This window comes from Varanus komodoensis, unplaced genomic scaffold, assembly GCF_004798865.1.
Source record: "Varanus komodoensis strain SLA01 unplaced genomic scaffold, ASM479886v1 scaffold5, whole genome shotgun sequence".
NCBI lineage: Eukaryota > Metazoa > Chordata > Lepidosauria > Squamata > Varanidae > Varanus > Varanus komodoensis.
This window is the reverse complement of record NW_025336087.1, coordinates 16207570-16233666: the sequence shown is the minus strand read 5'-3', so window position 1 is coordinate 16233666 and position 26097 is coordinate 16207570. Positions and strand designations below refer to the sequence as shown.

At 39.4% G+C, this 26097-nt stretch overlaps 1 protein-coding gene across 4 annotated transcripts in view; it reads right to left on the bottom strand.

The window, feature by feature from the left end:
- The window catches only part of XRCC4 (X-ray repair cross complementing 4), a 137066-nt gene that overhangs the window by 31817 nt on the left and 79152 nt on the right, over window positions 1–26097 (bottom strand). For 2 of the 4 annotated variants that reach the window (XM_044446276.1, XM_044446277.1), the window contains exon 7: window positions 22830–22971. In XM_044446276.1, the coding sequence (XP_044302211.1) occupies window positions 22830–22971 (142 nt within the window). Of the gene's footprint in view, window positions 1–12865; window positions 12946–18472; window positions 18679–22829; window positions 22972–26097 lie in introns of those variants that run through there. The other 2 variants (XM_044446279.1, XM_044446278.1) reach the window with 2 other exon arrangements.

Sequence of the window (26097 nt, the reverse complement as noted above, 5' to 3'; positions counted from 1 at the left end):
GATGGTTGGAAAGAAGGGTGAGGGAATACTAATGCTCCTCCACCCACCACCAGAATTCAACAGCATGAAGCCCCAAGGAATTGCCAAATGTTCATAAATTCAGCAGTGGCAATAAATGGCTTAATATTTTGCTTTCAAATTTCCTAGTTGTCATTCCAACAACCAATGCAGACTGTCGAAAGTAGGACATAAGGGATATTATTACAGTTAGAGCTTACATTGCTTGATTAATTTTCAGTTATTGGCTAGGGCTGCGTACAGGATTAAGTTATTCTGGCAAAGTGACTCTTCCCCCTTTCCTTTTCATTTCTTTCACTCAACAGGTAGTAACAAAGTATCGGTTTTAACACTCAAGAAAAATAAAACCTGATAGGGATTTAATTCATGGCATGGTGATGGTTATTACCATGCTGCTCTTCAATTTGACTTTCTGCAAAATAATTCATGTACTTGAACTATGGGATGTGCCCAACATTAAGATGCAAGCATTTGAGAAGTAATTTCATCAGAAGGGGCTGTCTGAAAAACTTGACAAGATTTCATTTTCATGATAAAAATGTAACAATTTAAAATTCAAATCTATCTTAAAAATTAAATCAACTAACACTTTCCTTTGGAAAAGGTGATGTCATCCTTTAAAAATGTAGAAAAGAAAATCAAATGGAAAGTTAATGATTTTATGATCATCACCACTTTCATTTCTTTTGTGAATATCAGCTGTAAATTGAATACTGCTAATTTTGTTTTATAGCACAGAACCATAAAAGAAGCTCTCCATTATACTTACATAAACTATACAAATGTGTATTCTGAAAAAATCTGATAGTATCTTTTGATATTCAGAAATAAATTTCAAGAATTAAATCATATGTTAGCTTTTAAGCACCAGTAAAAAGTGTTGGCGAATATAGCCATTCCAAATGCACTGCACTGCCTTTAAAAAAAATCAACTAAACTAAAAAATAAGATCTGTGCACAATTTAATCATGAATTAACTCTCCACACCAGGAATTTCTTTACAATGTTTGCTGTGCCATAGAAGAAAATAAAACTTGAGGAAAAGAACTTACACTGGCTTTTTTTGCCTCACACATACACACAAACTATTCACCTGAAACGGGAGCCTTTCCTGTAGACCTTTTCTTTGTTGGATTCTCATTGTAAATGTCTGAACAGCAGTAGGAAAACAAGGACAATGTTAAATCCGGAAGAAAGGAAATTGTCTGCTATCAGGGAACTATTGATTGCTTCCAAGTCATGATCTTCTTCCTTTGTTAAGTTGTCCGAAGAAGATTTCTTTGGCTGTACTGAAAAGAAATATGTCCTTCCTTTGTTTCTTTATTGCAGGCTGGCTTTCACTTTGCTAATTTTACAGCTTGTTACAGCACTTTGGAGAAGCTATTGTACCCACATTCCTAAACTGGCTGGTAGTTAGGGTAAGGATTAGAGGTGGCTGCTATTACTTCTCTTATCTTTATTAAAAATGAAAACTGTGTCCAGATTTTTAGTCAAGATAATAGTCAAGATAATCAAGACTATTAACTAGTCAAGATAATAGTCAAGATAATCCTGAGGAGTAAAATCTATCTGACAACTATCACACAGAATGACTGTATCTTGCTCAGATTTGTGCCCAGTATATAAATATTGTATTCTACACACTTCTGAAGAACCTTCAATTAGCTGGCACCCAGTCCTAAATCACAGTGACTCATATACTCTCCAAATAATGAATGAGCAAAATGGAAATAAAACTCTGCTGTCAAGTTCTCAACCATAGGCCTGTACTACTTTGAGTAGGCTGCCATCTCTTTTAATTAACTCGTACTGAACCACCTTTTTAGTGGTAAACATTAGGGATTTAATAAATGATTTGATTATTTGTGCAATCAACTGCATTTTGTTTATGCAAGATTTACTCATGTCTTTTATTGTTTGTTCACTTTTAACAAAGAGGGCATTTCATAAATTATGGATTTATAATAACTTGCAGATCATTTATGAACATGATGTCTGAAAAATAATACACATGTAAAATTCATAATTTATAAGTCTGAACAGTGAAATCAATACCCTAGATAAATTCTGAGGACCACAGTATCTGGCACTATTCTTGGTGGTTTTATCTGTGCTCATCCTGTTCAAACATTATGCCAACAAAAAGATGCCTAATGGCCTTGGAAGAAGGAGAGGAGTTCCAGATAGTGGAGGAAAGAACTCATTTTCTTGCTATCCCATCATACATACAAGAGCTTAGGGAGAGACTTATACCACGGGAGAATTACTTTTCCCAGTCATCCCACTGCATTGTGGTTAGGCATGTTTTCCAGTCAACCTCCCTTATTTGTTCAATACACTCACAAATAACATTCAACATTGCAGTCATCAAACATGTTCTAAGAGATTAATAAAATAAGCAGTGGTTTTAAGCCTCAGTCTAGGTTTGAGAAATGCCTTCATTCCAAAGCATCCCAGGCACATGTACTTTATTTATTTATTTATTTATTTTAATTCATTAGCTCAAGTTGGAAGCACAAAGCATGAGGCAATGGAAGTATTCAATAATACAGGTCATCTGCTTAGCAGAATGCCAAATTCAGCAGCTACTACAGAAGAATGCCATGTCATAACAGCTTGCCAAAAAATTAAATGTGGACACTCCTGTGACATTTTTGCCTGTTTTTGTGCTTAAGCATTCTGGAAAAACTTCCTTCTTTCCTTCCCTCTCTCCCCCTCTCCTTTCTAGCAAATGCCCTTGATTAACTAATTACCATTTAACAAGGAAAGTAGAACTTAAGTAAGTTTCACTGAAGAATTTAGAGATAAGAATATTCAACCTGCAGTGCCTCCATTAATTTGTTGAGACATTTTAGAAATACTGGTAATACATTTATTTTAGTTACATTGCAGAATTATATATGAATCAGGCAGGCAGCAGGCAGCCTTCAAGAGCCATAGAAGACACTAATATACATCATAAAATTGGCAATTTAAAGTCTGCTACATACTTCATTGTTTTACTGGAAGAAAACTCTTTCATAGATTTTATGAAACCTGAATTTAAAACCTGATTATAAATGCTCACTCTGCTCCAACAGATTTCTTCCTCTCTTTCCCCTGTACTTGTACTTATATTGCAATTAAATTTGAATTCTTATGAACATGGTAAAGCCTATCCTCTTAAAAAGAGAGTCAAGCACATTGGCTTGAATCCAAACATGTCTTACTGTTAGTTCTAACAGAGTGGGAAAGTGGCACATGAGAAGTGACCCAATATCTTGAGTTCTTCCATATGTACAACATCTCGCACAAAATGTACAAGCTCTTTGTACCTGTTTACAACCCACTAGAATCTATACATTTTAGTTTGCATCTTAGTGCTTCATCATAGCTCCCATATTCTGCTATTATATTGGACAAGGTATTCAATAGGTCTTGAGCTTTTTGTGAGAAAGGACACGAGGAAATGAACTGACAGCACTACCACCAGTCTTATACATTCATTGCTAACATATTATCTGTGGGAGAAAAACCTACAGTCCACCCTATCTGATCTTGGATTGTTCCAGAAGTTTCGCTTCCAAGCCCTGTCCCCTGAGGAGCTTCTCCTAGAGGAATTCCCACTGTTGTCACGGATCTGAGACTGGAAAAAAAACTCCAGGGTACCTAAGCCAGGGGGGAAGGAGTGGCTGCTCTTTATACTGCTGGCTGAGTTCAGCTGCATTATCACCCCTATGAATACAGTATGGACCACTAGAGTCCAGGGACATATCAACTCCTCCCAACAAAAGCAAAATAGGTAGGGTGGGGCAATGTAACTAGTGGATAAGGCCATCAACTCTGTAGGGGACTAGTGCAATGCAGACAGCCCCCACCTAAAAATGCCCCCCCCCCAGCCTGCACTAAGCAGAGATGTGCTGCAGAAGCAATGGAACTCTCTGTTGCTCCTTAGCAAGCCCCAGCAGGATAGTAGTTCTTTCTTTGCAAGCTAGCAATTTTTGTTACAAGGCTATGCTATCACAGTGCCAATCAACCGTGGAGCCAAATGTGTGAATACTATATATGTGTGAGCAATGTGTAAATATAGTATATGAGAAAGTGGATGTTTTAGTGCTGTGCATGAATGGGTAATAGGTACAGAAAATATCAACAAAAAAATCCCTAAAACACACCCACAAAATTTATACAGATGTCATTATGAATCTACATGTCATTTACAGGCTTTTCCCTTTAAACCCAAGGAAGCTTGCAAATATAAATTGTTTGGTGCAACTGTTCAAAAAAAGGGAAAAAAGTGTCACTTTTTCAAAAGGAATAGCTTGCCATTGGGGTGAGAAATGTGTCAAAGCTAACACAGCATTAATATTAGAGCTCTGAAACTGGCTCAGATGTTGTAGCTCAATTTCTTTCATGGTACTTCATTCACAGTTTTGATGGATTCCACCTACTATTAACTGGGTAATTTCACAGCACATTACCTCTAGTCAATTAAGCAGGTGAACAGCCTTATTGTAACCCATATGAGACTGCCTGTGTGAGGAGCAATAACAATACAGATGACAGACTTTCTCTAGAGACAAATGTACCACCTTCTCAATTTCTTAGGGACCTGACCTGTTTGCCAGAGAACACAACACAAAGACTGCCATTAAGTGCAGTGACACTTGCTCTGGTTCCCAGGGGTTCTACCCAACATTGCAATGGAGTTTCCTCTTCCTCTCCTCCCTCACTGCACTCCCCTCCCCACTTCTGCTCTCCAGGGCCTCAAACTTCCATTACACATTTTATAGTGGGGGGGGGGGCTGCAGGAGGAGTGTCCATTCCTTTGGATATTGTCCTGCAGAAGCATTTTAAAAAGATCTAAATTCAGTACTTCATAAAAACATAATCTAAACATTTCTGTACCATTCACAATCTCTTCCGCTATACAGCATTTACAGCCCTGACATCAAAGCATTATTAGATCCTTATGCCATTGAGATTACTTTTGGTGTCTTGGGTATGCAGGATCACTTCTTAAGAGTTAAGGAGCTTTTGATACATTTTTAGAACTAGAAACTGTACCAATTCATACACAATTAGAAAATCTGACCCAGTATTTTCCATAAATGGAAGAGTTCTGCTATAATCCATGCTGGTAGTTTCCTGATACCAAAGGAGTGATGAGTTACCTGAAACTTCTTGTAATTATACTTTTGAATCAATCACTGAGCGATTAAAATATGTCTTTGGCTGCCTTCTTAGGACTATTTCACAGGAACATTTTTGAGGTGAGCGGCTTTCCACCCAATGACTCCTCTTTCAGTATTAATGTGATGAAATTGTCCTCTGAAGCCATCCTGCAATACTATAATTTAAAGTTACCATATACTTAGAAACAGGGACTGCAGGTGGCACAGTGGTTTAAACCGCTGTGCTGCTGGGCTGTTTGATTGAAAGGTTTGAATCTGCACAACGGGGTGAGTTCCCGTTGCTCCGTCCCAGCTCCTGCCAACCTTGCATTTCGAAAGCGTGCAAATGCAAGTAGATAAAAAGGTACCACTTTGGTGGGAAGGTAACAGCATTCCATGAACTTTGGTGTTTAGTCATGCCGGCCACATGACCACGGAGACTGTCTGTGGACAAACGCTGGCTCCCTCGGCTAGGAAACGGAGATGAGCGCCACCCCCTAGAGTCAGACATGACTGGACTTAATATCAAGGGGAAACCTTTACCTTTATACTTAGAAATACTAGTTTTGTAACAATTTTGAGGATGTGTTAACATTTATTTTTACTTCTTTCCTACAGAACCAGGCTACCTGGTATAAAGCATATAACTACACAATGTCATGCCAATCAAGTACAACACCCCGTAATACACATAGACCCACCAACAATCTAAAGTTAAACTAGAATAGGAACTCCCTGGATTCATTTTGTGATGTGGCTGACATCTCATAGGTAATTTAGTTTAGATGGCCCAATTTAAAAGCCGTATGAGCTACCACAGAAGCAGTCCACAAAGCTCCTTGTTTAACATCATAGGCTAGATCAAAGTGTGAGCAGACATACTGAAATCAATGAAGCTTACGGAAATGACCAACTAAATTCCTCGATTTCACTAGGTCAATTATTCTGACCAAGTCCAGATTTACTCCCAGGTGTACTAGGCCCAATTCCACACAGAGTTTGAGGGATTCAATGTTTGTTCACCACAACAAAGGCAAGGTAATTCTAAGTTCATATGGCTCATTCAGATGCAGGATACCTGAGCATGTTACACAGATCCATTTCAAAGCAAATCTCAGAGATTACAGTGCTGATATTTAGGTAAGTGTGTGTGTGTGTGTGTGTGTGTGTGTGTGTGTGTCTTAGAAGTGCAACATTATCTAATGAAACAATTGCTACATTAAATTCTCCAAATAAAGCTGTGTGATATAGTATTTTGTCCCACTTGAAGTCACTATGGTAAATGCCATGCCTATAGTGGGCCAGTTAACTGGGTAATGTAGAGAGATACCCTTAACCTAAGGCTGTTCTTATTGTACAAAATACTTCGCTGCTTAAAACAAGGAGATCTGTGCAGAACATTATGGAACACAAAAAATGGTCTTAGGTCACACTACTTGTTCAGCTAGCCCAGTATTATCTGCTAAATCAATGAAAGTACGACCCACGGCCATCTAAAACCTGCCTGAAGCTTTGGAGAGCCCCTGCTTAGAGTGGTTCTTCAAGCTCCAGGCAGGGGTCTTTCCCATTACCAGCTGCCTGAGCCTATAAATTAGAGATGACACTGGTTTAACCTTGGATCATCCACGTGCTAAGAATGTGCTCTACTGATGAGCTATGGTCTTGCTGTAATCACAGAGGCTAGAATATGAGGTGGGGGAAGAACTAAAGAATAAGGAAGGGTCTGCTACGAGGTGAAAAAGGTTGCATCTAGCAGATAATGACCTCAATCCGTCTAAACTGTTAGGCTGAAAATGTATCTGGAAGTAATAAGCCCCACCAAACTCTGTAGCTCTCACTTTAGAATAGACCTCTCTATGGTTTCTTACCTTCTCCCTATGGTCCTACCAACATAATGGGGATTAGACTAGTTGTGGTAAATTTATTACAATGGTACTTTGTCATAACTCAGTTTTGTGATATTATTGGGCTGCCTTTCCATTTCAGGGCCCAATTCAATATGCTGATTTTGACTTTTAAAGCCTTGAATGTTAAGGCCCAGGTAACTTTAAGGAACATCTCTTCTAATATTTACCTGCCTGACTAGTAATACAATCATATGAGGCCTTCTCCTACCAAATGAAGCAAGGTGAGTGGCTACGACAGAGAAGGCTTTTTCAGTGATGGCATCCCATTTATGGAATGTTCTCCCAGAGAACTTTACCTGATATCTATTCTATGGTGTTTCCAGAACCAAATGAGTACTTTCTTTTTCTCCCAAACATTTTAAGAACAGTTTATAATGATTCAAAGAGTTCACTCCACTGCTGGTTTTATATTTAGACATTATTTTACGCCGCTTTTATCTTGGTTTGATGCTGGCTTTTCTGTGTTGTTCTAATGTTTGTATTTTAAATGTTTCATGTACTCTGTACTGCCCACTTTGGTTATTGGGTTTTTTAAAAGTGCAGCAAATACAATTAAATAAATAAGTAAACAAAAAACATCACTAGGATTTCTCCAGTTCAGTTCTTCCAGCTTTGTTAAGGAACTTTTCTACTTCTGGAAATTAGGAAGAAATCTATCCATTCTCAGCTACATTTCAGATAGACTGATTACAGATTTGCAAGAAAGTGTTTGTATCCATATAGTATTCTGAAGATAACTTTCAGCTAATTTTGGAGGTGGGTGGAGGAGCAAAGGTCACTATGCATGGAAACAAAATATTATGATGAAAATCTAACCTCGATGTGTGAGTTTTGTTGCATCTCACAGAACTATTATGAAATCCTGTGGGTAATCTTGTGCAAGCTTTTGTGACAGAGCTTGAACTTGTCAATTAAGCCTTAAAGTTGCCTAACCATTTCCTCAAAAGTTTTACATATGCATTACAATAGGAACTTTCGCAATGCAGAAGAACTGAGGACTTAACCGTTTTCTTATCCAAATCCCAACACAGAATACTGAAGAATTATGTACATGATGACAAGCTGTAACAAAACAGACTGAGTACTAGATCTAACTTGGATCTCTGCACTCCCAAGATAATAAATCCATAACTGATTCTACTCAGTGCCATTTAGATGAGTAATGTATAAAAGTATATATTCTCACACAAACACACATCACTCATCTTGATTATTTTTAATTATTCCTTCCAACTTTCTGAAGTTTGAACCATAATCAGTTATTTCCTGTTGTCATACTAGGATCCCAATATATAAACTCTGATACAATTAAGTCCACTGTTTCACTGGAAAAGAAATCCTTCAGGGAAAAGGGGGAAACCCCAACTGTATTAATCTGCTAAATTCTTCCAGCATGTACTATTGACATTTCTTCCATTCCATGCCCCCTACCCCAAGCCTGACCCTGAAAATTACAAGTTACACACACAGAGATGTGAACACAAATATCTTCTAATGGAGAAATTAGAAATTTTGAGGGTCAAAGGGGAGAAATATTACAATATACTTTCTCAGAATTATGAGTGAAATACTTTTTTAAATAGTATTTTAAAATAATTATACAAATCTAATGCACAATGATGAAATCTCCTTAGATTCAAAAGTAAGTAATAATGCTGATTTTAGTACAATACCTCCAATATTTGATGGGATTATACTAGCAACGCCCTGATGTTGGGAAATATTTGAGAATATAAAGCATTGGGTATACAAAACCAGAAAACAAATGAAGAAACAAAGCAACCATAGAAACAATAAGAATACAAAAAGAAAAGAAAAAATACAGCAACAACTTTTTTGAGTCAGAAGAAAGTACCTCTGGCTGATTCTCTGTGACTTCCCATTTATGCCTTAGCCCCTTGCACTACAACCCACTCAGTTGGGTTCCCCAACCCTTGAACAGAGACTGGGGAGTGGGGAGAGGGATCTGGAAACTGGAAAGGAGAAAATGAGAAGAACAGTTTCTGCCTGACCCCTTCCACAAACGTATTTGGATCCTACCCAACTTCGGTTTTTGGATTCAGGGGTGCAAACTGCAGCCTATCAAGTATAATGCTCCTACAATTAACATTTCACATAAGATATAGGCAGCCTTGTGCCTGTGTGTGTGGAGTCTGGGTGTCTGGTAGACCAGTGGTTTTCAACCACCGGTCTGTGGACTGGCACTGGTCTGCAGGAGATTTCCTGCAGGTCTGTGGGTGGGGGCAAATTCTGCTCGCTGTGGACCAGCACCGGAGCTGGCTGAGCTCCGCCTCCTCTTCCTCACTTGGCATGTTTGCCAGGGGTGTGCTGGTGCCGCTGGTGGGTGGGCAGGAAGGGGAGAGACAGCTTCGTAGGAGCCGGCTGGGAGCCATGCTGCACCGATTTCGGTATTTTGTTCTTTTGTTGCCATTTTTTTGTTGCTTGGTTTCTGGTTGTTTCAAAGAATTTTCATTTTTTGGGTATTGTGTTTGGAAACTAATATACAGAATACTGTGTTGTGTGTGTGGTGCTTTTTGTTTCTGCCTCAGCATTCCCCGAGGTGGTTTCATCAGTCCCCAGCTGTGGAAAAGTTGAAAACCACTGTGGTAGACGGCATCGGACTTTCACAGCCCATATGTAAATGTTTCACAAATGCAAATTGGGAAATCAAAGTGTGTGCTTGAAGATGGCACCAGATAACCAAAGCAATGGGACAACCTGAAACACTTCATGGAAGTCAAGGATATATAAAATACATATATCCAATTATTTCACATATTTATATGATTTAAAGGACACTGACCTAATTTAATAGTTTAGCAATGAATTAATTGAATTAATTTCTTGCTTCTATTTTGAAAAAACATTTTTTTAAAAAATTGAAAATGAATATAATGGATGCTTCTCAGCTTGTTTCAGATTCAATATTTCTCACTACCACTGCTAACAGGGCTTCAAAAAGACAAAGGAAGGTAGTCTGTTTGCAACAGAAAGAGAAAGAAAGAAGGCAAACACAGAAACTGGTATGATTAGAGGATATGGTTTTCCACAGGAGAGAATTCCAAAAACCATGACAGATCTGGCAGTATACACAAGAGAAGAGTAGCTTTTCCAATTTGTGTAAAAATCTTCCCTTTTTAGAGTCCACATAGCTCAAAGTGAATGCTTTCAAGGGTATAATATTTACTGGGATTGAATAAGGTATTTATCTAATACATATAAACGGATTCTCTTTCTGTTTGTCTATTCGCACTATGCTACTTGCTGTTTCATAATGAAATAATTCTGAACTCTTAATTAGTAGTAGAATGATGTAGTGGTTAAAATTTCAGATCAAGACTGGGGAGATTCATAGGATGTCTTTGCTGTGAGGATAAAATGAAAGGGGAGAATTACGTACATTACTTTGAGGTCCTTTGAAAAAATGCGGGATAAGAAAGAATGTTTAGCTGAATATCTAACAGCATGATTCAGTGGAATTGCCCATAGATCTCTGAATTTGGAACATTATAGGCATCCTATCAAAAGCAGAAGAAACAGAGAGGTGAATATTGCCTTTGTGCTTCTTCTGCCCCACAAAACACTTAGATGGCTGATTTTGGCTGTTTTCCTCTGGCTTGCAAGGAGGATACATGTATCATATACTAGCCTCACTCTCTTCTTTCTGCCCCCCAGAACACTCCTCAATGCTTCTTTGAGATCAATCTTTTGCCCTCGGAGTTGCAGCCAGAACTGCACTGGATGTGTGGGTAGAGGAGGGCACTCTGACATAACAGCCAACCTTCCACTGCCAATTTCAGAATGTACTTCAGAGGTCAAAGTTAGAATTCTGAGCTTTCCTATGGCCATCTAAACAGAGCCTAGTTGCCATAGGATTGTACCCTTAATAACATTATAGGTCTTTCCCAGCTCTGTCGGAAGGTGCTATGAGATTGCGTCTTGGACTTTTGCATGCAAAGCTGATGCACCCCTCCTACCGAGCTATACGTGAGGCTCGACCTTCCAATAAGCTTATAAGCATTCTTCTTCTGGCACTGGCACTAAACACCCTAATGGAAAAGGGTCCACAGGCTCCAAACCACAGGCAGCCCTTGAGCCTGAAAAAGTTGTACACACAAGAACTAGACACAATGAGCTTGATACAGTCCATGTACAGACGTAGCACCTGTGTATGCAGTCCCACAGAACTCAATAGATTTCGATTTCCCCTGTTTCTCTGGCCCACAATCTGGCAAGCCAGATAATTTGTGCAGAGGGCATAGCAGACCATGACAAAGAATGGAAGGTTTGTGTGTGTTTTCCACATGTCCATCTGGTCCTTCTCTCTTTGCCGTACAAACTCCCTCATAGCCTATACAACAGGCGCTGGGCATCTCTGCTTCCTGGACCAGAACACACAACCTGCAGGGATGTTTTCCAGCCACCCCACTACCTTCACTCCTAGTCTGCATTCCTCTTCCTAAGCAGGAAAAAGCTCTTTCTCAGATCAGCGGCAGACTGGAGTTGACAGCTTTTCCCTATGGCACAGTGAGGAACAGAATCTAGACTCAGCATAGGAGGGAAAAGGTCTGAAGTCCAATCAGTAACTGATCTGAGATAAGAACTTTCTCAGCCCAACTGCTTTCCTGTTTTAAACCTCTCCCTGCAGCAAATCATAATAGGGATAAAATGCCCCCCTCAGCTTATCCCCATGGATCATTTAAAGGTTGTCAGATTGTAAGGAGGAGTCTGTGAAGTGTGTATATCTGTGTCAGTGCTGTGTGAGGCACTCACACTGCTCAGGTTGCACTCCCAGGTGAAAAAGGTGCTCCCCCACCCTGCTACAAAGGCACATTGAGTAGACAAGTCCATGGTTAATTTGGATTTAAAAATAATAATATAAATACTTTTTCAAGGTTACTAGTAAAGAGTTGGTTAGATCCAGACTTAATTGCCCTTATAGTAGACTAATTATTCATGACTTACGTATCCCATTTATTTCTATGGTTACACTCTAATCGTTACTATGTCTAAATCCAAGACAGCATGTTCAGCTTTGTTTAGTATGAAGCCAGTTTAATATACTTCATTTGAAATCCAAGTACCAGCTTCTTCATGCAACCTTTAAATGAAAACTAACCTCTACTTTATATCATTGAAAACAGTTTGCTGCTGTACTGCCGGTGGCAATGGAACTTAAAGGAAAAAGAATTCTGTGCAATCCATTTAGGATGATCAAAGGCTCACTCTACAAAAATTATCTGATGCAATTGACATGAAACATAATGAGCATCCGAGAGCCATCACATCATATTTAATAAACATGACATGAAAAGTTTATACAAAATGAATATCCTCTAGCTGGCTGCTATAATTGAAAGCATGCTACAGTACACATTAGATACAGAAATTCCCAATTCATGATGGCAAGAGAAAAATGAATAGTTAGGTGCAAGCAAAGAGAAATGATACTACAGGTCTAGGTCTCTGGCCTCACACTAGGAAGAAAAATTAAAAGCTTAAATGTAACATTCTTCTTAGCCTCCCTCAAAATTACAAAATATCTTGCAACAATTTTTCAGACAAAATTCTCAGCAGCCTGATAAATTAGTCCTTGCTAAGCAGGTATTCCACGTTCACCCAAATCAAACCAAACACATAGGGATTCTTTTTTTTTTTTTTTTTTTTTTGGCTAACAGCTAACATGATAAGCAGCTGGCTTTTCCTTTGTCTCACTAACATTCTTATGTAGGAGGAAGGAAAGCAGAACCCTTTCTCTTCTCTTCTCTTCTCTTCTCTTCTCTTCTCTTCTCTTCTCTTCTCGCTAATGGAGCTGTTGCTCTAGAGCTCATTCTCAGAAGCAACCCTCTTTAGCCCACTGCTGCAGACTTCAGAAAGAGATGTCACACATCAGTATTATGGTCAAATGGCCTGTCATGTCCCCATTGACAACAGCATTATTAACTTCCTATTTTGTATGATGAAGAGATATTTCATATGATGCTATACTTTCAAAAGGCATTGTGACCAGTTGCATCATTTTAGAGTTGAGGTCACCTCAACTGAATTGAGTGAAATGCATATCAACATTTCTTTAAATAGCAATAATGAAATGGCATTCAACCCTTTTTTCCCCTTTGGACTTTTTACAAGATCCTTTCACTTATTTCTTTAAAGCTAACGCTGTGACCAAATAAAAATATACACTCTTTTTTTGGCCACAGGGCACATTAACTGTTCTCAAAGTACACTCTAAATTATACAACATTTAGCTGTATGAAAACAGTTTTACCTAGGACCTAGGGATATATGATAGCTTATAAATGACAAGCAAATGAATTTCACTCACAGTTTGGATTTAGTACATTGTGACCCTTCACTAGAGAAAAATATGCACCCAAACGGATTAAGCAAAATCTCTCTCTAATTTGAGGCAACTTTAGGAAAACTTTGCACAACTATCCTATGTAAATTCATTTGGAAATAAGCTGCATAGGTCCAATGGGATATATGCCCAATAAAAATGTACACAGCATTGCAGATATGACAGCACAATCTTATGGAAGTTCACCCAGAATTCAGTCCTAGTGGTCTGATTCACACATCATGCTAAGCTATGATTTATATCATATGTGTTCCCAAAACAAACTAAGAAAAGAGTCCTATACCCACTTATTTGACCAGGATGACTTCTACTGACTTTACATTCAGTTTATATGAAAGCTGGTTTGTTATTACATTCAAACCAGAGACTGAGGTTTAAAACAAACTCTGATTAGTTAAACAAGCCAGGGTATGACATTGAGCAGAGCCGGGATAGACTGAGGCACAGGACTCAAGTTGTTTTGACACTGGTCATAGCTTGTTTTCAATCACATACTCTTGTTCAAAATTCAATCATAAAACAGTTCTCATGTTAAGTGAAAGTAAACTCAAGTGAAAGTAAACTCATCTGGAATCTTCCTCCTGGCCATGCAGGGGGTGGAAGAGAAAGATGAGCATAAGAACGTAAGGTTTCACATGGGCTTGCTCCATGTAGTATTAAATTCTTGCTTAGAACTGGTGTTCAGTGAAGTTTTCCCACTAGTAAATGTATTTTCAATTGCAAGAACAACACTAGGGACCTTGGAGAGCATCCTGAGAATTATTAGATTTTCTTGAATCTCTGCCTACAGCTGAAGACACAGCTACAACTTAGAAGGAAGACTCCAATATCCAGTCCCTCCACTGTGTTGCTTGCTTTCTGAGGTTGCAAAAGCAATCTCAGCAGACCTTGTAAAGGTAAAAACAAAAACGAAAAGGAGAATTTCAGAGGAGATGCCAAAATATGCAAACTGTTATGACCTCTCCATCCATAAATCTACCCGCAGCAGAGTATCATCTGCAGATGGCCTAGGAAGCTAAGAGGAAAAGGGCAGGGGGAGGAAGACAGAGAAACAAAAATCACTTCTTAGTCCGTCTGTCTCAGGAAGGCAATGGATATTCAGAAGCCTCCCATGTCAGAGGTTTCCGTGCAATGGGTGGCACCCCAATAGGGTTTGGCACTTAATCTTGTATTTTTCAGCATGACAACCAAGTGGCCTTCCTTCTACCTTCCACAGAGCAATTAGGCCCCAAAACCCACTCCACATGTGCCAATGAAAAGTCTTTAAAAAACAGTAACTGTGTAGGTGAATATGCACAAGGTGATCACTGCTAGGAAGGCCTAACCTGCCCTCCCTATGCATTGTGACTCTTCCTTGAAAAACTGATCCCCCCCCCCACATAGTAATCAGTCCTTTAAAAGACCGCCTTTATTTAGGAGGAGGGGGAAAAGAGGTGCAAAAGGTGGAAGTGTGGACATGTACAAATGTGTATGCATGCATGCATTGAAAGGAGAGAATGTGAAGTGGTTATTACCTTCCCACAAGTGCCATGTAGGCCCCAGTCATTTCTCCCAGAGAGAATTCAGTATGGGCCAAAAACAGCTTTTCAACAAACCTGCCTCTAATCTATTCACCTAAGCAAGCATAGTATGAAAAGCATGGGTACCAACACTATCTTGCTTCTTCTTGTCCAGAACAATATTAGAAGAACTTTGTGTATGTCAGTATTAGTTTAAAAAATGTTTTGGTAGATCTCTTACAGGTGTGTCATGAATTCTGTGTGGATCTTGACTATACATACAGTGGTACCTCGGCTCACAAACGTCTTGGTTCACGAACAAAACGGGTCACAAACAAAACTTTCTGAAAAAATTCTGGGTCGCGAACACCGCTTTGGGTGGCGACCAAGATTGCAGCCATCTCCCCACCCCTCTGTGCCAGGGGCAGGGAGGGGGGAGATGACTGAGATCGTGTCCATCTCTTCCTCCTCCAGTGCACCCACGATCACGCCCGTCCCTCCCCCCCCACCCCCCAGAACGCTGGGATGATGGATGTGTGCCGGGATGACGGGCGCCTGCAGGGATGACGGGCGCCTGCAGGGATGACAGGCACGATCTCGTTCATGCTGGGGGGGGGGGTGGGGGGATGGCTGTGCTTGTGCTTGGGGTGGGAGATGACCGCGATCTTTGTTATTGTTGCTTTCCTTCACATTTTTCTGATTTAAAAAATGGTTACAGAACGGATTAACCTTATTTACATTGAACCTTATGGGGACATTTAACTTGGCTCATGACCAATTTGGATCATGACCAGAGTCCTGGAACGGATTAAGTTCATGAGCCAAGGTACCACTGTACTGTATAATCCGTTGTATGTATGAACAAGGCAGTCTGTCCACAGAAGAGCTACCAAACAGAAAGTAATTTCTCTTTACCTTAATTTTCCTTTACCCCAGATTTGGGCAAAATTATTGTTAGTACACATTACAATTTTTGACAGAGAATTTAATTTTTAATTCAGAGTTTCTACAGACACACAACAGGCATTACAGAGGCATAGTCTTTGCATTTAAAGCGCCACTGCCACAGCCTCCTCCTCCTCAGAGTGCACAGTCCTCTTCGCGATTTTTTCGGTACTGACTCTGCTCAAGTTCCTCCCTGAGGCCAGTCCTGACCGACTCCTCCCAAGGCCCAATTGTAGGAAGAATCTATAGAAATGTCTCTTGCACGTTTTCAGTGCATTGCGCAAATAGTTTTGTCTGTGACCCCATGAACCACGGATCAACAGAAAATGAATTATTTAGCTTGCTAGGCAGAAATGCCCCTGCAGGAATGAACTAATTTTGAGTGCTATGATGTACATTGGATGAAGCCACAGTAATGAAAATAGTTACTTTAATAGTTACATTTTACTTGCAAGGACAAAGGAAGCAAAGGAAACTGACTACAACAGGTTCAGATATACAACAACCTAATTCTTTAAAAGGATGTATTCTTCTCTTTTAAAGCTGTATTAGAGCGCAGTCAACAATGTATTTGTATTTTTTTTTCATGCAAGCAGACCCATTAAAACGGTCTTGAATGCTACACAAGCAGAAAATGGGTATGACGAATATAACTCTCCTAGAGACCTTGTGTCACAGGATTAGGGAGAATAATGCACATTTTCCCCAGCTGCTTGTGATAAAGATGTCCACTGTTTACAGGGTTTATTTGCATGGGCAGTTTCCCTTGCATACAAGAGGCAGCAACTCCTTATTTATCTTTATGTCTGTATCATATGTCATCATGTTGGACTGTGCATCATTTTTGTGAACAACTTTGGCTGTATCTATGCACTGGCACATTCCCGTTAGTACTTCCCCATGTAATTGTGGGCACAAATATGCCTAGGAGAGGTTCTGGCTGTTTTTGAACAGAACCTTCCGCCTCCTGGAGTAAAGATTCTACTAACTTGAGAAAAACATGTAATTCAGGACTTCTTTCCCTTATATAGAAATGGCAGAGACTATAATATGCATCACTGATCAGATTAACTGTTCTTCAGTTGGGAAACTTCTGAAAGAGACTTTAAAACTTCATTCACAGAGCAGATTTAATATGAGATTTGAAGAGTTAAAATTAGTCTACCTGAAATGGAGGGATTTTACAGTGCAACTACTTGTAAATTTATAGTTGCGCTTTCCAATCTGCAGCACCATGCATAAATCACAGCAATATTTGTAATGCACAAATTACCGCCACAGAAGTCACATTTACTGACTTAATTTATATTTCTTCATCATGTTGGACTGTATTGCAACAAATATTCTACACAGTTACCTTGACTCTAAAAGAGAGGAAATTTTGAGGGTCGATACTACGACACTGGGGAAGACTGGTCCAGGAGGGAGGTTAGAAGTCAATGTACTTTAAACTACATTGTTCTGAATATCTGTCTCTGCAAATATTACACTACTGCACTCTGAGATATTCTTGAAAAGTTGATCTGACATGAATATGTTTGAATTCTAAGAGCTGGTGTGAATAACAATAAATTGAAACAAACAATGTGAGGCATCTTGTTCCAATCCATACCAAATTGTTTATAATGTACAGCACTGCTTTTTAAGGTAGCTGCTATTCGGAAAAGTTCTTAAAAGTATTCAGGTGAGGTCTCCTAGTTCTGGTTCAAAAATTATAGATCCATCTGGTAGCAACCTATAATAGAGATGTATAGCCCTTGACATGCCTGTTGGGGGTTGAGCAACCTTGTAGTATGACTTCAAAAAACATCCACACCAGAGGTTCTACCTTCCGCTGATTATCTGAACTTGTTTTAGTAAAAGTGTTTCTCCATCTTAAAGATTTTATATGATATGACTTAAAGCAGAAACTCAAAGAGAAATCTTTGTTTGCTGTACCGTTTTATGCAGTTTCCCCCCACACCCCAACATGAGATGGGGTTACCTGTGTTAAATTGCTATAGAAGCACAGTATATATGTTGTAAAGGACCTTTAAATTACAATAAGTAAATCTTTTTTAAAGTGCAATGACATCTAACAGGCAAGTTTGAAAGAAAATAATAGCTTTTTTTGAAAGGGTGACTGTAGTGTAAACTTCATACTCTCACTGGGCCATGAAAAAGGTTGATGCCTTTTTAAGTGGCATCTAATTTCACAGAGTTAAACCTTTCCAATAAAATATGGCTTCATGTGAGACAGTAATGCCAACGTCTGCACTGCTCTCTGAGAAAGCTGAAATTCAAGATAAGCCAAAGCTTTTGCTACTTGAATCATTGGTGGTAGCAAGCCACATTTTAAACAAAGGTTGAATTCAGTGTTTAAAAATGTGAGCCACAGGCAATAAATTAGGCAAAAAGAGATATAATCCCAAGGGAATCCAGGATGTACCACAGACTTGCCATGCTTTTAAGGAGGCAGGGGGTTATCAAAAGAAAGGCTCTTTATGCCCTCACAACATTTTGAAGAAAATCCTGGTCAACTTAAGCAAGCCATTTCCCAAGGAGATAATATAGACCGCTGAAAGGAGGAAGCACACAAAGCAGTGCACTTAAAATTCTCATGAGAGCTTCTTAGTAGAGAAGGTCAAGGTCACATCTTCCAGGAGAAGGAGCCCTCATTTTTCTCCCTTCCGTTTCCATTGATTTCCAGAGTGTTTCTGAAGCTGCCTTTCCTTGTACCTCATTCTAGTTCTAAGGATGAGTGGCAGAGAAGGAGAATGTTCTTGATACCAACTGTAAAGCCATTTCTGCCCCTAGAAATTTAGGGAAAAAAACAAATGCTGACTAATCCTCTTCTACTTCCTCTAACTATTGATAGTGGAATCTTCAGTATTCTCTGCAGACAGAGTTGGGATATTTCATGTTATGAGATTAATGCATAGTCAGGCTTGAATTAAATCTAATCCTTCCCCAGCATATCCTATTTTAAAATCTTAAATCCTACTCTAACAAGGGTTCATCTAAGACTTTTCCAGTAAATTTATTTATCCTCACAACTACACAACAATGTCAGCAATTAATGTTCTTAATTTTACAGCTGGGGAAATTCATCCAGAGAACAGCTTGCCCATGGCCACCCAATGAGTCCATGCCTGAAGTGGGATCTGAACCGAGATTTCCAAGGTCCAAGTCTAATAAATGATTCACTGGACCACACTGGCTTTCCGATCCAGGTGCAGTGTGAGTCATGACCCTGCAAACAGAATGAAGGTTCTTTGCTAAATCTAGCACAAAATTATCATGCTTTTTGCCAGCACTAAAAAGAAGTTGATTTTTTAAGTCAGCATTCAAAGTTCTATCCTGTTCCATTCCAAGGTGCCTACTTTATTTAGAAAGGTACATGCCACTCCTACATCACCAAGAGTTTCCCTGAAGACTCATTTAATCCATTTTCAGGACTTCTGTCTCTAGAACCACATCCTTCCCTTTATACTTTTCGGACTGTATATCAATTGCTATGTTAAAATCATGTCTGTGCCAAATATGATGATGCAAGAAAATGCCATGTTTATAGTGCCATAATATGATAGGTTCTGTCATGAAAGTCGCAGCTACCAGTAATCGGGTTTGGAGAAAATGATGAATACATTTCATGTTATCAACAGAAGATAGCTGGTTGTTCAAAGAAGACTTTCTTCAACAATCTATGTTGATCTTCATTAATGATGACACTTCTAATCTGATTTGCAGTAGCAAGTCTTATCAAATCTCAGGCATTTCTGTGTATAATATATTGCTTCCTGTATCTTTATGCACAGTTTATTATTTGTAAAATGCAACAAATTCTGCTTGATCATAATATTCAGAATTAATTTGCCATATATCCTGGAAGATCTGTTGCTGTTGCTACCCATTTTCTCTAAAAGCTCCAACATACTCTGTGATGCTATGCACTAGAGATCATTTGGAAATGTTTTCACAAGACAGCTAGAGTATGAAAAGGACTGTCTTCCAGGATGAAACCCCAAGGCAACAATCTTCTGCACCATTCGCCTGCCTAAATTCCAGCATTTCAATGGGATCGAAGTAGCCTAACTACACAGCCTAAGAATTCACTTGGCTGCCTACTTTATACATATGGTGAATCTGTTCCTTACATGCTGTGTGCTACTTTATCGGAACTTTATGTGAGTATGAATTATGAACCAGATCTATGCTGGTACAAATTTTATATTCCCTGTTACTTTAAGAACTATCATACTTGATCAGACCAACAGTCACTCTAGTCTAACATCCTGTGCAGACAATGTCAATCAGTTGCCCACAGGATCCCACAAGTGTGCATGAATATCACATCTCCTTCCTGACTACATTCCACAGCACTGGTGCACATATGCATGTTGTACAGTATATTCTGATGGTGGAGGTAGCATATAATCATCATTTTAGGGCTCATGGACATTTTCTCACTGCATTCCCTTTTTTTGTCTCATTAAAAAAAGTTCACGAACTAGGGCCATGATGGAGGGTGAAACTGCAAGCAAGGAAATAACACGAGAACTGCAAATACAACATTCAGTAACTGTACATTTGTAGGGAAAGGAAATGAAAAGGGTTTTTTTTCTCTCCATAAAGGAAAGTGAATCCTTAAAAACAGCTGACAGTTATTTGTATTTGCCTTATTTAGAATGTAATCCCTACAGTACAATCCCTTGCCTCAGGGCAAGTAGCCCTAAGGATGGAGCACTCCTACTCACAGAGGCTTGGTCCAAATCCACACAGCTCCTGACAACAAAGTAGACAGAATGACAAAAATGGTTTCTTGGGTTTTTTTGCCTCTCTGTCCTCCGAAAATGGTAAACCAGGGCTATGCAGGCCACATATGTGTCTTCTGTTGATGTGACCAGAACATCGGCCACATGGTGAGCAATGTTTTAATGCAAGAGAATGAGAGGAACGCAATTTTGCTATTTCAAGAGTAGAGCAGAACTTAAGATCTGGAAATTAACAGCAGACTACAATTCAGCACAGTCTCAGCAGCAATTCATTACGGCCTCGGAACATTGCCTGGGCGTCACAGGGCTATTCAGAGTCCCCACCCCATCCCCTTGCAGCCAGGGTGGAAAGATGAGGCAATGCCAGCTGTCTCCTCTGGGGCACCTCAGCGGGGAGAAAAAGTGATGTGCTGTGGGGAGAGAAGGGAAAGAGCCTGGACCGAGGTCTTCCCCTGATTCCTATTGGTTCTTGGCCTCCTTCCCTCCCTCTCCCAGATGCTTTATGTAGATGACCAAAACCAGCCATCCAGATAAAAATCAGGGTGCAAGGCACTGCAGTGCAGAGGCTTACATGCATCAACGATGGATTATGGGATTGCACCCTAAATCTTGATTTGGTCAAAGCACTTTTAGAAAGAAAGTACCATATTATTCTGACAGCAACACTTGGTTTAGGTATATCCTCTCATAAGAAAAAGGCATACTTTGTTCTTGGAAAATTAGGGTTAGAGTGTCAGCTTACATGTACTTTGTATTGGCCATAAACCACCACCAACAATGAAACTATAAAAATGTACAAAAGCTAAGGAACACATCAAACAGTAACACAAACACTGGCATCAATAAAACACTGCAGACATTTGTCCTGGCAGGTTTTTCCCCCCTCCTTCCGAACAGACCAGGACAAAGGCTTTCTGTCTAAAAGGCTTTATGTTAAAGCTGACAGGCTAGGCTGTCTTTGTAGAACAAAAGAAGAGCAATGCAGAATGCAATAACACAAGGAACAAGCCAGTTTAGACGAGGGGCCATTAAGCAAGTGTGGCTTAATGATAAAAAGTTAATTCCAAACTGCATACCTCTGTTCGCTTCAAAACTGAAATGAGAAAACCACATCCTCAAAGAGAAACTCCAATCACTTGGAGCTTCTGACACTTTTTAGTTGGTCTACCCTCTCAACCTGCCACTGTATCCTTGGATTTATGATTTCAGATCTACTACCTTCCATATCAGTTTGCTCACTGAGCTTTCCCCCAGATTTTGGCACTGGCTTATCCATGGGTCCATTAGCCTTGGTGTTTTAGCCGTGGATTCTGGCTTCTTCCTTTAGGTCAGAATTTGATAAATCTTTTATTAGAGGAACAGCCCAACTCCTACAACAGTTCACAATCATCAGCTACATCCAATGTATAATCAGTTGCACAAGTGCTAAGGGAAGCTCACTATTATTTGGCTGCAGCCTAAATAAAGCTACTCACTGATCTGATAAATCACAAACTCTGTTCTGGAAACCACACTTTGCACAGATTGAATCTTACAAGGAGAAAAAAGATCCATAGAAAAGTAATAGTGATAAATCTTTTAAACATTTAGTTCTCCACCCAAATAGTTTAAGCATAGAAAACCATCTCAAAACTATTCAAGGAAACTGATTTTTGGTAAGTTCATTTTCCATGGATGTAAAATTTGTTAGAATGGTCCCAAACAAAATACCCTGTCATTTTAAGAAATGCACTTTTGTTTCTGATCTAAGAGTATATAAATGGAAGCAGGATAATATTCATTAGTTACAACTGACACAATGACAACAGCAAAAGGAAAAGAGACAAAATGGTTTAACTGCAGGTAGCTAAGATTTGTTTTTGTTATTTGGGAAAAACACACTTCTGTACACAAGCAGTTTTTATAAAGCCATTATAACTAGACAAAGTAAGCAAAATGAGAAATTAATAGCAAATTCCTAAACAAGGCTCACTGAAATTTATGAGACTTAGTCCCTAGAAACTGCATTTAAAATTTCAGCATAAGTTTCCAAACCTTATGAACATTTGCACCTAGGAAGAGACTGTTCTATTGAAAACAAAAGGACATTCCTTTGAAAGAATAAGTTTACACTGTTAAGTTCACGCATACATTAAATATGCTAGATATGCTATCTTTGGGAATTGATAAAAATATTAAATAATTCTTACTTTTCATTTGTTGCAAGTTCTGTCTCATATAATGCCACCTTGGGCTCTATTCTTGCACCTTTTCGTGTCCGTTGTCTTCTCTTTCTGCTTGGTGCAACATCAGTAGAATCTGAACTAAGTAATGAATCTCTTCTGGGTTTAGCTGCCATAGTGAAGGAGCAGGGGAAAAGACAATGTGAAAAACACAGAATAAGTTTTGGTTTTGCTATTAAACTATTTGCAACTTCCATTACAAATAATTATTTCAGGCACTGTGAAAAGCAACAAATACAAGGGGAAGGAAGGAAGGAAGGAAGGAAGGAAGGAAGGAAGGAAGGAAGGAAGATCAATATGTTATCTTTATAGTTATGTCTCTCCGTATGAGATTTAGGCTTTTCCCTACCCTCCCACCAAGTCTGATCTGCTATCATCCATGATTTTATGATTCCTTCCCTGCCTCCCCAATCTATTTCCAAACATTAAAACTCTGGCATGTCTCCCAAATGTAGCACAAAAAATCAAATTAATCTGATTGTATATTGATGCTGGTAATAAAATTTGTGTTTGATAGTTAACAGAACAAAATTTGGTGAGGGGGAGGATTTAAGACTCAGAATTCTAGACTACAAGAATATGTAAGAAAGAATCATTCTGCTAACAGTTAACTCTACCTACTTCTTTGTTCAACCTTCTTTTTCTTAAAACAATTTATTTCAAAATACAGAGGCTGCAACTTGAAGAGATCAAAGTTTGCATGGGATGAAGCCAGGAAATTCATTTTCCAGATTTGCCTGTCTTGTTTTGCAAAGCAGCTGTACAGCACATAATGTCATTTTTATTCCTCCCCAGGTGCAAATCTTACAGCAGGTTAGCTTTTTTCTCCATTACTCTTCCATGAACTGGATCACTAGACTGGCCCAATATTTACATTAATCTATAAAGGACATATTAATTCAAGTTTTTAAAGGCAGATTTTATAATTCCATTCCTAAATAGAACATTCTAAACACTTAACTGCAGGATTACTGCCTTGTTTCGGGTGTTGCTGCTCATTAAAGTCAATTTCTTACAAATCCAATCTGAGTCTTTTCCAACATCGAAGACATATGTTTCAAGTCTACAGAGCAGCACGGATTGGAAATACATGCCGTGAGAACTTGACATGAAACAGTATAAAACCTATTATACAATATGTTAAGAAATCATGACAACACATTTCATAAATCGTACAATGGCCCAGTTTGCATGTCATGACTACTGGGTTCTTTTTCTAAAGCATGGGTTCCAGTTCTGGGCAGTCTCTCCTCCAAGAGTCCAAAGTTTCAGGTTCAGCCATCACAATTCAGGGAAGTGATCATGTGACTCCCTACTTCCCACCGAGTCATAGTTCATTCATCCAGATGTGTGAACCAGGTTGATATATAACATTAACACAAAGTCTAAACTCTGTCGACAGGTTTACAAATCTAAACAGATGATTCAATATTGCATTACCTTTCCCAATAGCACTTTGTTACACCAAGATGGCCAGTGGATCTCTTACTTCAAGCACCCCAAACAAATCACCCAGATAGATCAAACATCTGCTTTTATAGGTGCAGAACACTGAAAATACTAAGTTGCTACTCTATCCCCTTTTCCCAGAAGCTTATGTATCAAAGGCATTAAAAGCACAGGTTTTTATGGACAGCGTAATCTTTATACTCTCAAACTCTCAACTATGGGGGCCAAAGAACTCCTTTCTCTTTGCACAAAGAGCTTTTTTAATTGTCTTCATTTCTATACTGTCCCACAGCCAAAACCCTTTGGATGGTTTACACCACCCATGAAAACAAATGATAAAAAAATACAATAAAAATGTAAAAAAAAAATCAAAACAGGTAGAAACAGATAAAAACAAACAAAAATACCAAGAGAGACTCTGCAACACCTGGTGATCCCCTTCAAGCCCCTGGGTAGCCAAGTCCTTAAAAGCCTCAGAAAAGATGGTTGTCTTAACCCGGTGCCAAAAAGATGGCAGATTCAGCGCCAAGCAGGCTGTAGTGGGGAGTTATTCCAGAGATGGGGAGCCACCACCAAGAAAGCCCTCCCCCTAGCTGCCACCTTCTGAACTTCCCTTGGAGTTGGCACTTGGAGGAAGGTCCCAGAGGCTGAGTGTAGTGTCCAAGTAGATCACACTTGGGAGAGAAGCTCTGACAGGTATTGTGGTCCTAAGCTGTTCAGGGTTTTATAGGTTAAAACCAGCACCTTGAACTGGGACCAGACACTTACAGGCAGCCAATGCAAGCAGGCCAGATCTGGTCTTATGTGTCCAGATCTATGGGACCCAGTTATTAAACTGACAGCAGCATTCTAATTTCCACAAATGCCCTATCTCAGTAGCTATAGACCTGGATATATCATAATATTTCAGAGGGGACCCTCATGGGTTCCACCAGAAAAAGCACAAGAAAGTCCTGTTTGCCTGAAGAATGTTCTCCACAGTTGTTGGGATCAAAGCCTGTACTTGCTATTCAAAAGAGATTTGCTGTGCTCAGAGGAACTCACTATAATGGTCCATGGACCCCACCAGCCAACCAACCTACCTCAAGATATATTCCTGAAGGTACTAATTAAGCCTGAACAAACTGCTAGCAGACAAGATACATTACTTTGTTATACCTAATAACAATATTGCAGTAGCAACACAATGAAGCTAGGTTACATTTCCAAAAAACAAAATGTTTCTTAAAAACAAGAACCAATGCCTGAGGTTGAGAGACCACTGCCGTTCTGAGTGAACACATGAACAGGCATTCAAAGGAATCTGAACAGCAGAGTGAAAGACATGTACCTCCCTTCCATTTCTTGCCTTGATCTGCTGTGTGACCTATACACATGCCCGTCTGCCAGAGCTGAGCCAGGGAAGCAAGGGAAACGAGGATCCATCACTGTGCCTACACATGCACGGGACTGGCTACACATGCTCCCAATAATCCACCATTACAGAAGCTGCTGCTGCTGCTTCACCTTTATAGGAATTGTCAGGGTTACAGAGAAGAGTGGGGAGGTATTTCCATGTACAGGGGAGTGGGGGATGCTGGTGACTCTTATGTCAGTGGGGTTTTTATCTATTACAGCTTTTATTCTGAGCTGTATAGGAGCCATCCACTGCGCTCAATGGACTGGATCCACTGTGCTCAATGTTATGTGCTCAACATAACACCAATTGTGTGCCCTGGCACCACAGTCTGTTTACACCACAGCAGGCAAGCAGCAGCTTCATGCCATTGCAGTTAAGAATGCATCC